The sequence below is a fragment of the Mustela putorius genome, unplaced genomic scaffold (genome assembly GCF_011764305.1).
Source record: "Mustela putorius furo isolate JIRA1106 unplaced genomic scaffold, ASM1176430v1.1 tig00000487_pilon_pilon_pilon, whole genome shotgun sequence".
Taxonomy (NCBI): domain Eukaryota; kingdom Metazoa; phylum Chordata; class Mammalia; order Carnivora; family Mustelidae; genus Mustela; species Mustela putorius.
Genome location: NW_025421399.1, coordinates 6,249,602 through 6,265,150, shown reverse-complemented (window position 1 = coordinate 6,265,150; position 15,549 = coordinate 6,249,602). Strand labels below are relative to the sequence as shown.

Sequence of the window (15,549 nt, the reverse complement as noted above, 5' to 3'; positions counted from 1 at the left end):
AAGTGAGACCAGTTAACAGAAGAATGTGCAAATACAGTAACACGAAAGGCATGATGATGAAGGAGGAAGAACACCAAAGATTCAAGAGAGGCCTTTGGAAAATCCACGGACTCCTACGAAGGCGTCTGTAAAAAAGGGCCCTCTTTCTAATAGTGTCGCAGCAGTCGAAGGGGGAAGTAAAGGAGGTTACATTGTGCCAGCAAAATTTTTGTTAGAAAAATTAAGCCAAAAAACTTAACATGAATCATGCTTTTGTTCATTCTAAAAATTAGCAAACAGATGCAACTACTACCTTAATCTGATGAAAGATAAAACAAAATAAACCTATCTTAGTTTCACTTTTCAAGAAAGTCCCAGTTGAATATTCTTTCACTATATACTACACTGTTTTGGTCTCTGTTAAGTGGATTTATCTTGAACTGCTGGTTACGAGGAACAATTCACTTTAGCTAAGGGGAAGGACGGAGGCATTTCTTCTTTGGCCTCTGTCTAAAAATCTGTCCTCACTAGGAGTCCAATACTCCCACACCTTCCAAGGGTAGCCAGGTAAAGCAAAGATGAAAGGGACCAGGATATAGGTCCATGGGGAAGGACAGAGACAAAAGCAATGAACTCATTCGCAATCTCAGATTTTACACCGAGTCACCTCTAACACAGCTGATGGCCAGAAGTGCTCTGGCTAGAGAAAACAGAAAGGATGGTCAGTAAAATACCCAACAAGGGTATCCTTAACTAAAAGCACCCCAGGTCACTGCTCTAAACATAACTTTATCTGGAAAGCAGGAATTACAGAAAAAAAAGCAGCAGCAGTGTAAAGGGCTTCCCATAGTCTACGTACTTTGGATAATGCTTTATAGAAATTAGCTATCACTGGGAAAGAAAAGTTTGAAGAATGAGTTTTAGGGGAAAGAAAAGTTATAAGGATCAGTTCTCTGTAAAATCCCTCATGTGGTGGTACTGGCCCTTGTATTAGATGCTTTGCTCCTAAGAAATTTCCCTTTCCCAGACCAAATCCTAAACATTTTTAAGAGTGGATCTTTCTCTTATGCAATCAAAGCAAGCTTATCGAAAAGACTTCACAATGAAGCTGAAGATCTCACTCTTGCTGAGTTCACGAAGCCAAAATGCCATTTTCATCAAGTGAGCCACTAGTTAAAAAGTTAGCCCTGAAAATGGGTGAACCATTGTGGTGGGCATACCCTAAGGGTGGCTGCCACAGTGAGTCACAGTATTGTATAAACCCCTCCCCTAAAGTAAGGGTAGAACTGATTGTTTTTAGTCAAGACTATCGCAAAGGGGGTGGCATATTCATTCCTGTGATTACGTTACATTTGATGACTCCATCTTTATTACAGACCGAAGCAAGAGATTCTCCTCTGGCCTTGAAAAAGCAAGGAACTGAAAGTGGCTTCTAGGAGCTCAGAGTGGCCCCTGATCAACAGACAGCAAGAAGAAGGAGCCCTGAATGGAGGACCCCGTTAAATCATGCCTAGGTTCCTTAACCAGGGAAATTATAAAATAATAACTGTATGGTGTTTTTAACCTGCTAAGTTTGTGGTAATTTGTTGTGTAGGAACAGATGACTAATATAGCTACCATCATAAAAACTGACCCAAAGTAAGCATTTCTATAGTGTAATTTGGATATGGTACACCCCCTACCTTTCATCAAGAAATAGTAAAACTAGAATATGGCTGATGAACAACAAAATCTGTCAGTTTAGGATTGCTCATATGTTCAACTCTGCTGCTTTCACCGGCAGTTGTAAGGAAGTGTTCCAATAGCAGAGTGGGGTTCTGCAGGGAGCCCACTGAGAGCAGCTCAGCAGAGCAAATATCTGTCAATTGCTCATCCAACACCAAGGTGGCTGGTAGTTTACACACTGTTCATGGCAGGAATTAACAGTTGGCCCCTGAAAAGAATAATCCGTATCTGGGAAGGCCTAGTTTACAAAGGAACTACTGGATGGGGTTCAAATCCCTCAGCTCTGTCCCATTCCCACGGAGAAGCCCCATTACAACCTTGGTTGGACACATGCCAAGGCGCACCCCGAGCCCTATACTCACACACTGCTCGCTGGTCTCCGGGATGAACTCCCCCTCACTGTTGATGCTAGTGTAGGAACCCTGCCGGGCAATGCGTTGCTGTCGCTCAGGCACATAGCCAGGGGGAGGCGAGCTTCGGCCAGGGTTCTGGGAGCCTAGAGCACAGAAACAAGACCTTTTACAACAGAGCCCAGAATGTGTGGCAGAGAGCAGCAGAGACGGTGTGAGGTCAGACCAAACATCTGTTGCAGAGGCTGGTACCAGGTAGGAACTCAGCAGAATTCCATTTATTTCCTTCACTCTATGTGGCAGATACAAATGGGTCAGACTCAAGATCCATTCTACTGGGGTGCCTGGGTGGCTCAGTCGTTAAGCATTAAGCGTCTGCCTTCAGCTCAGGTCATAATTCCAGGATCCTGGGACTGAGCCCCAAGTCAGCAGGGAGCTTGCTTCTCCCTCTCCCACTCCCCTTGCTTGTGTTCCCTCTCTTGCTATCTCTCTGTCAAATAAATAAATGAAATCCTAAGAAGAAAAAAAAGACCCATTCTAACTTTTTAGTATGCCTTCCTATATTTCAGAAGTTAATCAGCTAAAAGATATTATTCCAAAGACCCACTAAGGTCTGGCCAATCAGATGTGCTTGGGTGAGATTTAGTTGGCTGCCTGCGGCCCCTACTGCTCCTGGGCACAATCGCAGAAGCCCTGGTTTGTACGCAGCGGCATTAGCAGAGGCCCCGCACCTGGAGTCCAGTTTTCCTGACATCAAGACATAGATGCAGTCAGTCCTATGTATGCGCTGCGGACCAGGGCAGAGGGGCACTGTGCTTCTGAATCTGGTAGCTTCCTGGTCACAGAAGAAGGACGAGCTCTGTGGCTTCTTAACCTAGGATCTGTTTCTTTCTCTACAATCATTCTGTAAACCAGGATGTGCGCTAAGTTTCTTCTTCCCAAAACTAGTTAGAATGGATTCTACCCTGTGCACCTGAACCCCGACCAATACACTCTGGAGTGAAAAGGTCTTACACAGGGACGCCTGGGTGGCTCAGTTGGTTAAGCGGCTGCCTTCGGCTCAGGTCATGATCCCAGCGTCCTGGGATCGAGTCCCACATCGGGCTCCTTGCTTGGCAGGGAGCCTGCTTCTCCTTCTCCCTCTGCCTCTGCCTGCCACTCTGTCTGCCTGTGCTTGCTCTCGCTTCTCTCTCTATGGCAAATAAATAAATAAAATCTTTAAAAAAAAAAAAAAAAAAAAAAAAAAAGAAAAGGTCTTACACATCTGACAGAGAATGAACCAAAAATATCTCTTGTAAGGGACTGATTAGAGAGGAAGAAAAACTTACTTATTGATGAAGTCCCAGACTGTGGTCCAAAGTATCCCCAGACAGGATGAACTGCCCTCAGTCTGTTACAGGGATTATCTAGGTGAAGCCTCCCTGGGATAAAATATCCAAGGCCCTGGACACCCATTCTCTCCTGTACCAGTTGCCACTGAACTCTCCCCTGGTTTTACAGGTAGGGTGGGACTGGCCTGTACGAGGCCAGCCCTACAGACCCAGGAGGGGCTGGGGGAAAATAGCAAAGGTTCTCTGAGCTTTTATTTCCAGCCAGAGACTTTCACTTTTTCCAATACACACCGCTGCCTGCCGAGAGCCAGCCTTGCTATCTGATGGGCAGTGGGCCAGGGGCTATTGTGCACAGGCCCACAGCTTGGGGCAGGAAAGGGAAGTCTCCCCAAACCAATGGCTATCAGAGGAAGCAAATGGAAAAACCAGGAGTTGGCAGAACTGCTCCAGAGCATTTTCAGTTTTGTTTTTATCTTCAATTCAGAAATTGGGGGCTAATGAGACACACAACAGCCGTCAAGAAGAAATGAGACAGGGACCTTAATGGGTCAGGATGCTGGGCTGCTAGACTCACCGATGTGCCCATTATTAACAAAGACATGTTGTAAATATTAACAAAGACAGCAGTGAAATACATAGTACAGCCACAGTACTATGCAAGACAACTCATTCTAGGCCTTGGAAGGCAGGTGTGGTGGGGATGGCAAGCTCTCTGGGATGCCCTTCCCTAGCATTCCAGACGGAACTTGTTCTGTTCTCATGAGGCTGTTTGTGTCAAGGAGGCCCCATCAGCAGCAGCTGAAGCAACAAAGCAGAGTCGTCGTCCTGTGTGCAGAGCAGCCCACAGCTCTGCACCAAGGTGTTCTACACACAAGGAGAAAGCCAGGGCTTGAAGCCGCTTACCGGCTGTAGTTCTCACAGGGCATGCCAGCCCTCGCTGGCTCCTTAACCCATAGTGCAAAGTCCGAGCAAAACTCTCACCGAAAGCTGAAAGACTGGCTCTCCGATTCTAACCCTTCCATAGGAGACTCTGGTCAGGAAGCTGATGTAGTCAGGAAGTTCCCTCCGCAGGAAATTTTAGGGTTTGGGGTCAGTGTTAATGTGCAGGTCATTGCAAGTACAAAGAGATAGCTGTTTTGGCCATCAACTATTTTCTCGAAATCCTGCTGTCTCTTGCTGGGCAGATGAGACTGGGGGAGGAATCAACTCTGGGAAATCTTGAGCAGTATTTTTCTGTGTGCTCTCACTGGACCAGGCTGTGCAGAACAGAGCTTTTCAGAACATTTCATCCCATAAGATCCTGAGAACATCCTGGATGTTTCAACTTCCAAAATTCCCATCTGATTTTGAAGTTGCCACCACTACTAAATAGTTTCTGGTCTCATCCGGCATCACAGAAGAGTTTAAGGCGAGGAGGAAAACCCAATGGAGGTGAAAGAAGCTGACCTGTGTGATGGGGGGCTCCGCCCTTCGAACTGCACCAGGGCAGGAGGTCTGCGCTGTGCACAGCTCTGTAACCAGCTGCTGCCAGGGGCTCCCTGCAAGTCACCTCATCTTTTCAATACTCTCTCCTCCTCTGCCTGAATTTTTTCCTCCTCCTCCCCTCCCCGTTACCAAGGCATCAGGCACCCTCTACCTGCACTCCCCATGTCACCTGCAGCAGAAGTCACCTTCCCCATGTCCCCTTGGCACCTGCGTCATTCCCCTTTTCAGCTGACTCTGAGCCTCCCTTCTTCGTGAGCATGCTCAGATCTCTAATTTATAGCCTTGACCTTCCTTCTTGCCTCTCCTGTAAGCCACTAACCAACCTCTGTTTCTCTTTCACAGCCAAACTCTGAAAGAACTGATGGCCTCTACTCCCTCACTGCCCGTTTTTTAGGGGCTGCAATCTGGCTTGCTTCACTGTGGGACTGCGGCGGCATGACGAGGAGCAAGATGGAGTAGGACCAGAGACAAAGGCACTTAAGGAGATGCATTAGACCGAGTGGAAGTCAGAATGTGGCAGGGACAAGTCCTGCATTTGAGGCTTGGCTGCATGGCTTAAGCGCACCACTCAACATATTATAGAAAAAAATGGTGCTTGAGCTCAGCTTCAAAGGTGGGCAGAATTTCTACAGGCAAAGATATAAGGAAGTGCACTGTCACCTAGGGAAATTCCGCCTGCCTTGTCTGAAGATCTCCCCACAGGGGTCTTTTGGGTTAACTCATTACCTAGTTGTTGTTTTTGTTTGTTGCTTGTTTTTGTCTTTCAGCATGAACTAGTTTAACAGACTCATTGGTTTGAAAAAAAATTAAATTCAAGGTATGTATATTATGATGGGGCAAACAAAACACAAACATGACAGCTGGTTTCAAACAGTTAAAACCTGTCATATGAAAGATGTTATCTTTGTATCTGTGTTTCTCAAGAGAGCAGTACCATAGTCACTGAGTAAAGTGAGGGAAGGCAGATTTTCAATTCAGTATAAGGAAGAAGTTCAAAGAAATAGCACGGATTGGGCTACCTTGCACTTTCCCATCACTGAAAATGGTGCCATGGGGGCTGAATGACCCTCATGTTGCCATTTCTCACTAAATACTCACAGGTTCCTTCATGTTGGGGTAGGGAGGAAGGCAAAGCCCCCTTGCTCCTGCTGCTTGGGGGCTGAATCGCTAAGGCTTCTCTTTTAATCCCGTTTCTTTCTTCTTCTTCTTCTTTTTTTTTTTTTTTTTTAAGATTTTATTTATTTGACAGAGAGAGATCACAAGTAGACAGAAAGGCAGGTAGAGAGAGAGGAAGGGAAGCAGGCTCCCTGCTGAGCAGAGAGCCCGATGCGGGACTCGATCCCAGGACCCCGAGACCATGACCCGAGCCGAAGGGAGCGGCCCAACCCACTGAGCCACCCAGGTGCCCCTTAACCCCGTTTCTATTGCAAGGACTTCTCATGCCTGATACTTAAAAAACTGACTCTCCCCTCTTCCTGTTTTCTTCTACTTCCAGAAGGCCTTACACTACCCAGCACAGCAAGCACTCAGACAACTGTGGATGAAAACAACAAGTTGTGTCTCTTACCCCTTCCAGCCTGGCTGGTACCATGTAAGGCCTCTTCCCACCCTCTCCTGTTCTCTGTTCACTCCTATCCGGTGTCCTTTGCAGGTTCATCCTCCTCTAGTTGGCCACTAAGTGTCTGGGTTCCTAAGGCTCAGCTCTCGGCTTCTTCTTCCTCTGTAGTCTTTGCCTAGGGCCTCTCATCTGGACCTGTGGCTTCACCTGGACAATTTCTAATTTTTTTTTTTTCTCATCCTGATTTCCTCTCCTTTGAGGTAGAGACTTATATATCTACCTGTTCATTTGATAGCTCCTCTTAGCTGTCTCAAAGCCACCTCCAATTCAACCTATCTAAAACATCAGGTCTGCCTCTTCTCAGCACGGGAAACCAGGCTCTCATCTCTCGTTACTGTCTTAGTGAAAGGCAGGGCCATTTATCCAGATCCATAAACCAGTAGCTTAACCTCCTGCTCTTTCAACATTCACAAAGTCAATCCAATCCCACAGTGGTTCTTAAACCTCTTAGAACCCTTTTACACTTTAAAAATCAAGAACAGGGGTGCCTGGGTGGCTCAGTGGGTTAAGCCTCTGCCTTCGGCTCAGGTCATGATCTCAGGGTCCTGGGACTGAGCCCCACATCAGGCTCTCTGCTCAGTGGGGAACCTGCTTCCCCCTTCCCCCTTCTCTGCCTACTTGTGATCTCTCTCTGTCAAATAAAGAATTTTAAAAAATTAAAAAAAATCAAGAACATTGAAGAGCTTTTATTAGTAGGTTATATCAACTGATATTCACTATATTAGAAATTAAAGCTCAAACATTTTGAAAACACACTAATACATGAGCACACATTCCATTAGCCATCAGAGCAATGACATCACCTCAGTTGGGTGACCTATGGAAAACTCCACTCATACTTATGAGAGAATGGAGTAAAAAGGCAAATCATAGACTTCCTGAAATGATCTCAGGGACCGCCCCCACCCCAAGTTCCCAGACCACACTTTGAGAACCAAGCAACACCATGTTCTGTTGGCTTTACCTTCTAAATGTCTCAAATCCATCTGTGCCTTCCTCTCTCCACTGCTGTCACTAGCCTAATCCAAACTACTGTCTTCTTCACCTGGACCAAACTACATTAGCTTAATGTGGTTTCCCCTTTGGTCTGTTCTGGCTCCCCTGCAATCTGTTCTCCACACTGTATCTAGAGTAATCTTTTCAAGACACAGATCTGAGTATGTCATACCACCTATTCCTGTTCACTTTAAAAACCAGAGAGTGGATTTTTACTGCTTTCAACATTAAGGACCAAAATCTTCATCATGGACCACAAGCTTCTGCCTCCCTCCCCAGCCTCAGTCATTCCTCTGCCTCGTTCCGTTGTTCTTGGGGCCTCCACAGGTGTAGCTCTCCCTGCCTGACACTGTCTTTCCTGCTTCCCCTTTGCATCATTCACACTCCAGATCATAGGCTAAGACTTTCCTGGCCCCAAAATTAGGATGCATACTCCTGGCACCATACTCCTTTCGGTCACAGCCTATAAATTACACAACAGTCTCATCATGACAAGTGTTTGTCTTCCCATACAGCTATAAGAGCCACAGGGGCAGGAGCCAGGTCTTTTTTTGCTTCCCATGTTTCCTGCACACAGCTGATACTTGGCCAATTAAATCCTAAATGAATAAATGAATAAACAAAAATGGAGTTTGAGAGGGAGAGAGAAGAGAGTAAGATAATATGATGAGCACTGTAACAGATGGGCACAAGGGACCAACATTTGGTCCCTTGGTTAATGGCTTCCCACTGCCTACCAAACAAGCCCAAGGGCAGTCCAGGCTCCTTAGGGGTGGCTCAGGGATCCTTTCTCAACTTTATTCTCCTTTAAATTGATCAGCCAGGCTGAAGGCCAAGTGAAATCTCCACAGACAGCTGAAAAGCTTTCCCCCTTCATCCTTATCTACTGAAATCCCCTACCATCTCTAAAGATCCAGTTCAAATAGCTCCTCCACAGAATGCCTGTCCCTAGTCATTCCAGTCAGAAATAACCTAGGCCATTTCTCGGCTCTATGGAAAGGCTGGCAGTTTCCGCCCACTTCTTCCCTCACATCCGCCATACTCCATGCCAGTCGTGGTTCTCCCAACCCACCACCTTCTTTTGGGATTGTGTCTGGCAGGTGCCCCGTCCTGTGCCAGGAATATATCTCTATGCTCAGTAAATCTTTCTTTCGTGTGGCAGCTCTGATGTTTTCTTTTCTTTTTTTTTAAGATTTTATTTATTCATCTGAAACAGAGACAGAGATGGAGAACTAGAGCACAAGCAGGGGGAGAGGCAGAGGGAGAGGGAAAAGCAGACCCTCCACTGAACTGGGAGCCCGACCTGCGGCTCAATCCCAGGACCTGAAGATCATGACCTGAGCCGAAAGCAGATACTTAACCATCTGAGCCACCCAGGCCCCCCTGATGTTTCCTCTTCTGTGGAAGCGCTTCTCCAAAGTCCTGGGCTGAGTTGGTTATGCCTCCTCCCACCCCACCCTGTAGCCCCCATCGTACATGCCTCCACTGTAGCCCTTACCCTAGCTCAATGGCTGGTATGCACTGCTTACTGAACGACGGAACCCTGGATCTACGTGTGTTGGAGGCTACGTTGGCTGTTCTCTAGACACACAGGAACTACTTCATAGAAATCCTATTCCTCAGCATTCTCAGACAAGGAAATTCCACATATGGCTCCTCATAACAATGGCCCAGCATTTGGCTCTTGCCTCTACACACAAATCACAGGCTCTTGCTCAAGAGCAGGCCCAATCACCGGCCCATGTCAATCCTCATTGCTTACTGTACAAAGGAACAATGCTGCCTTCCTCCAGCCCCTCAATCTCTCTGAGGGCTCTGGAATAGAGGCCAAGCTGGCAGAGTTTCTTAGGCTTCAGGGCACCTGGACTCCAGAGCCAGAGATGTTCCAGATAGGGCCTCCTTGCTGGGGGGTTGGTTCTCTCTCCTCTACCAGCTTATTGAAAACATAGCCACCAATTATCCACAATGTTAGAGAAATATGAAACTCATATACAGATCTTCAGCTTGGCAACACTTAATACCATGTTTGCTCAAGTTCCAAAAATCACTCAGCAAGGCAAAGTCAGTGCCTCAGTAACACATTCTTCCTGCTACCCTCTCAGGAGGCTTCTCACTCACAGACAGGCTCAGTGTGATGTTCAGAATTCCCCAAGCTCAGCTCAAGATCTTCAGAGAGCAGTTCCGTTTGATGCAACTCTATCTGTGTGGACAGAACTTGTCTTCCTAGCAGCAGTGGGGGTCTCAGCAACATTAGGGCATTAGGTTCACAAATGTTTGATAAGGCCAGGTTTGCCTCTTGATACAAATTCCACAATTCGGGACATGGGCTTTCTCCTCAGATTCTGGAAAATGGGATCCAGAGCAATATGAGGTTATCCGGAATAATGCACAGGACTGACTTGGATTTCTTTCCTGGGGAGGCCTGGGGGCAGCTACATAGTTTTCTTCCAGTTAGCCAATCCTACATACTATGTCAACAGTCTCCCGTCCTTCCCAGACAACCTGGTTTAATTCTCCAAGAGTTTCATTGGTCAACATTTTCGCCAAAGCATAAGGACTCCTCGGGAATCAGAAGCAAGAGGTCTGAGGTCAAAACTCAAAGTTGGGCCTTATTCCTAACCTCAGGTCTCCAGTTCTTTGATGAAACAATGGTCAAAAATGAGAGTGAACTGTTCGTTGCCAGAGGTCTTCAGCAGATGTTTGAGGGGATCACTTTTTCAGACATGTTTATAAAGGAACTTGGTCGTGCCATCACATTGTTACATTGTAAGCTCTCTGAGCGTCAGGACACCATCCCAGCCACTTCTCTACCTTTCCCCCCCACCCCCCAGTAAAGGCCTAGAGGATGATTTTACACAGAGTAATAGTCTATTCATGTTTGATGGTGGCTTTTTAAATTAATAAATACTTGATTTTTAAAAAGCATGGGCAGATAAATTAGATGAAAAGGAAAAAAGCGGTGAAATACTCACTGACAGAGAGGTGCCTGCTTCGGGGCTCAGGGGGCTGGTAGATGGTATTGACATCTCCTGCAGACTGGGAAGCTTTGATCCGCACCTGCCTGGACACCCCAGAATGGGGAGAGGGACTGGTCTGTAAAATAAGAGGAAAAAGGATGAGCCATCTTTAGGCAGACAGGCCAAGAAAGGCCTGCTTGCCCTTCCCTAGGACTCCTCGTGCTCTTAGTTGCCTTCTCACTTTTTAAAAAAATATTTATCTATTTGAGAGAGAGAGAGAACACAAGCAAGGAGGAAGGGCAGAAGGAGAGGGAGAAGTAGACACCCGCCCACCCTGCTGAGCAGAGAACCCAATGCAGGGCTTCCTCCCAGGTCCCTGGGATCATGGCCTGAGCCAAAGGCAGAGGTTTAGCTGACTGAGCCACCCAAATGCCCCGCCATCACACTTTCAATAGATGAGGTATCTATCTAGCCTCCCCCCAAATCTCACTCCTCAATCAGTCTTGGCAAACCACTATTTCCTCATTGTAGTTTTATAGCTTCAGTGATATCTGAGCACTGAGATCCACTGCCCCAGTTTAAGAGGTGATGACCCAGGCATGGAAGAACAACAGGTTTGTTTTCCTATAATAATATGTCAAACAGAAAAGCAAGTTGTAAATACCCTCTCATAAAATCTCCAGAGAGAGAGCTTGGGAAAAAATAGCAGGAAATTATTTCAGCAGCGAGACCACCTGCCGAGTTGGGGGGTGGTCAGAATAGAGAATGACTGCAACCTCCCTGCCCAACAGAATTCTGGGCAGTAGAATTCAGCTTGATGTGCTGCTTTTACCCAACCACAATCACTCCTCCCAAATCACAGCAAAATCTCAGCTGCTTAGTATCACCAGGGTTTCCATGAGAAACCACCTTAGGCTTGTGCTCATCTGGGAAAGGCTATCACAGGTGCCATTTTTGCCAGAGGTCAAGGACCCCAGAATAGGGTCAGCAACCTCACCACATGCACCCTCACTTCTGCACTGTTCTAGTCAACCCACCAAGTGAGCCCTGGGTGGGGGGGAAACCAAAGCAACGCAAGGGGCCCTCAGAATGAGAAAGCGGAAAGCCAAAGGTGGGCAGTGATGAGGGGGTGCGATTACAAGCACGTGGAACACTGCCAAGAGTGGAATTAGGGGTCAGAAGTGCTAAATAACTTAAGGCAAAGTTTCGACTTGCTTCTCTAGCTCTTCTACCTCACATAAGAAAAAAAAAAAAAAAGTCCAACCTAAACAAACTATATCCTGCCCTCCAGGAAAAAGGCTTCCCGCTCTCGGGGGTGAATTCAGCTACCAAGCAGCCTCCTCTGGTCTCTCCACGCCAGACTTTATCACATGCAGGGCTGTCTTTACAAACTGTCTTGCTCTAACGGGAAGTCAGAACCAAGGGGAAGTGGAATGTTCTTGCTGAAGCCTCCGATGTGCAATAGCTTTCTGCTGAGAGTCAGAAAGGAAAAAACAGTCAAAGCCACACACTGGGGAAGCAGGCCAGTGAAGGGCAAGGAAAGGCCACAGCCCTGCAGTCGGAAAGAGAAGAGCCCCATGATGAGCCCCCCGAGGACACCTGCTTGCACACAGGGCCTTGCACGTAGTGAGAATTCCATAAATCGCAGCGACGTGAATTTGAAATGCACCGAAGAACATATACTCTAAACTCAATTTTAAACTCTAAGAGCTGAGACAGGAAAGTAGGTTCCGCAGTCAGCACAAGCATTGGTTTGTAGAAGAAAAGGCTGAAGTTATAGCAACAGGCTGGAAAACAGATGAAGGGAATCAGTGGAGGCTTCAAAGCAGGGATTCCTTTTTTTTTTTTAATATTTTATTTATTTATTTATTTATTTATTTATTTGACAGAAGAGAGAGAGATCACAATTGGGCAGAGAGGCAGGCAATGAGGTTGGTGGGGGTGGGTGAGGAAGCAGGATCCCCGCTGAGCAGAGAGACTGATGCGCGCCTGGATCCCAGGACCCTGAGATCATGACGCTAGCCGAAGACAGAGACTTAACCCACTGAGCCACCTAGGCGCCCAGAGAATTTGCATTTCTAACAAGTTTCCAGGTATGCTGACGCTGCTGGTCCATGGACCATACTTTGAGCAACAACGTCTTAGGAGGAGAGTGATACTTCAATGTAAGGTCTTGGGTCTCGACCCTAGCCACCCACTGCCTATAGGGCTTCAGACACCTCACACCACCTACAACAAAATTTCTGGGGATGGTGCCCAAGGACTGGTGTTTTTTAAATCTCCTCAAGTATTTGTAATATTCAGTCAAGTCTGAAAACCCTGATTTAAGGGGATAAAAGAGAACTGCATGGTAAACAAAAATGAGGTTCATGCAAGGATTCAGGGAACTTTGAGCACAGCTTAGAAGTGGAAAAGAGAGAGGATGCCTGGGTGGTTTAGTTGGTTAAGCATCTCCGCCTTCAGCTCAGGTCATGATCCCTGGGTCCTGGGATCAAGTCCTGCATCGGGCTCCTTGCTTGGCGGGGAGTCTGCTTCTCCCTCTGCCTGCTGCTGCCCCTGCTTGTTTTCTCTCTCTCTCTCTCTCTCTCTCGTTCTCACTGGCAAATAAATAAGTAAAATCTTAAAAAAAAAAAAGAAGTGGGAAAGAGGAAGGAGGGGCTAGGAAAAACAAAAGGGGACTGTAGTGGAGCGAAAGGAGAGCCCACAAGTATAAAGCGTGGCCAACAGAATGTTGTATAACATTCATAGCAAACAGAAGGTGACATTTGACTACTCAGTGTTAATCTCACCAAAGGACTCTGTAGGTAGCAGTGCGTATAGCTGACACAAACAACACGAGAAATTACCAGGGAACCACATCCATAAAGACTGCAGTGACTGGAAACTAGGAGATCAACAGAAAAAGTGGTCACAAGAGTAGGCTCACAGATTATCTTGATAAAAAAATTTGGTGGTAGAGACAAAATGAACAAGTGGATTCAGTTCTGCAGGGGGTAAAGGAATGTGTGTGTGTGTGTGTGTGTGTGTGTGTGAGTGCACGCGCACGTGCATGCATGTGTGTGTGTCTGTGTGTTTATTTCAGTTTGGTTCACAGGAACATAAGGTGAGAAATGGCCCCCAGGATTGCACCAGTCCTCTGTTTCAAGGGTGGCACCAAGAGACTGCACAGAAGACTACAATAGTTACGACAGTTGTATTTTCTTCTAAGATAACCCCCAATATATTTTTTAAAGATTTAATTAATTTATTTATTTATTAATAAATATTTTATTTATTTGACAGAGACAGACACAGTGAGAAAGGGAACACAAGCAGGGAGAGTGGGAGAGGGAGAAGCAGGCTTCCCGCCAAGCCGGCAACCCGATTCGGGGCTCGATCCCAGGATACTGGTATCATGACCTGAGCTAAAGGCAGACACTTAATGACTGAGCCACCCGGGCACCCAGATAACACTCAGTATTTAAAGGGTTCATCCAGGGGCACCTGGTGGCTCAGTGGGTTGGGGCCTCTGCCTTTGGCTCAGGTCACGATCCTGGGGTCCTGGGATTGAGCCCCGCATCAGGCTCTCTGCTCAGCAGGGAGCCTGCTTCCCTCTCTCTCTCTGCCTGCCTCTCTGACTGCTTGTGAACTCTGTCAAATAAATAAATAAATAAAATCTTAAAAAAAAAAATTAATAAAGGGTTCACCCAAATTGCGATAAGGTGACTAAATCTGTGTTTTCATTATCTGTACTCTCCAGTGCTTCCTAGACTTTGACTGCTTATATATGATTAGGGTGCCTTTCTGGACTAAAGGCGACCACATATAATCCCTTGAAAACGCTGTCTTTCCTTGCACCTTCTTCCAGCTTGGTTACCCTCCGAGCTGTGGGAAAGAGAGTGACACAACATCTCACAACTTCTCCCCATGGGCAACATTATACTTTCTGTTCTGCTTCTGATAAACTGTGGAGGAACCTGGGGGAGATCTTCCAAGGGTTACAAGAACTCTAAGACCCCTTTCCGGGAGGGTAACTGATAGGTACTGAACTGTAAGTCAGAAGATCTGGATTCTAGACCAGCTCTGTCACCACTGGCTGCTTCACCGCGGGCAAGTGACCCTAAGTCTTGGTTTCCCCACAAATAGACTGGTGAGTACATATGCTTGCCATGGACCTCTAAAAGTTGCAAGAGTCAAATGACAGACAAAAGCACTTATACATGTAAGGTGTTGGGTTTAAAGAGGGGCCAGACTGAAGCTATTATACTCAAAAACTTTGGTCCTATCTTCCTGCACTTGCCCTTTACTTTAAAAAGACTGAAAAGAGGGGCGCCTGGGTGGCTCAGTGGGTTAAGCCGCTGCCTTCGGCTCAGGTCATAATCTCGGGGTCCCGGGATCGAGTCCCGCATCGGGCTCTCTGCTCAGCAGGGAACCTACTTCCTCCTCTCTCTCTCTCTCTGCCTGCCTCTCGGCCTACTTGTGATCTCTGTCTGTCAAATAAATAAATAAAATCTTTTAAAAAAAAAAAAGACTGAAAAGAATTACTATTTAGATTATCCTTGATATTTTGAACTTAAATAGTAGACAAGATAGCATCAAACTCATTGTTGGGATATTTGGGAAGTGGGCAACATCTGGATGAGAAGATCAGAAGTTTACTTTTGTCAGGGAGAATCTAAGATAACAAAACAAAATGCCATCATCAGTTTAAGGTAGCTGGGACAGATAGAAGTGACAAAAGAATGTAAGCTTGAGATTATTTTAAGATAGTGGAAAATCTGAATCTAGGAAGTTATAAGGTCAAGAGTGAAAAGTTAAACACAAACATGGTTGGAGAAGAAGTCTGTAATTGGAATAAATTAAAAGTTAATGGTCCAGGGGTGCCTGGGTGGCTCAGTGGGTTAAGACTCTATCTTTGGCTCAGGCCATGATCTCAGGGTCCTGGGACTGAGCCCCGCATCGGGCTCTCCGCTCAGCAGAGAGCCTGCTTCCCCCTCTCTCTCTGCCTCTCTCTCTGCCTACTTGTGATCTCTCTCTCTCTCTGTCAAATAAATAAATATAAAATCTTAGAAAAAAAAGAGTTAATGGTCCAGGGCACAGGCCTAAGGCAGCAAGAACTACTGAAGGAG

The 15,549-nt window shown here is 46.4% G+C and overlaps 1 protein-coding gene across 2 annotated transcripts in view; it reads right to left on the bottom strand.

Moving 5' to 3' along the window:
• Nucleotides 1–15,549, bottom strand: part of MAP3K3 (mitogen-activated protein kinase kinase kinase 3) — a 62,204-nt gene that overhangs the window by 10,333 nt on the left and 36,322 nt on the right. For both annotated transcript variants that reach the window (XM_045080887.1, XM_045080888.1), the window contains 2 exons: nucleotides 10,457–10,577; nucleotides 2,067–2,200 (listed from right to left, as the gene is read on the bottom strand). In XM_045080887.1, the coding sequence (XP_044936822.1) occupies nucleotides 2,067–2,200; nucleotides 10,457–10,577 (255 nt within the window). The remainder of the gene's footprint in view (nucleotides 1–2,066; nucleotides 2,201–10,456; nucleotides 10,578–15,549) is intronic.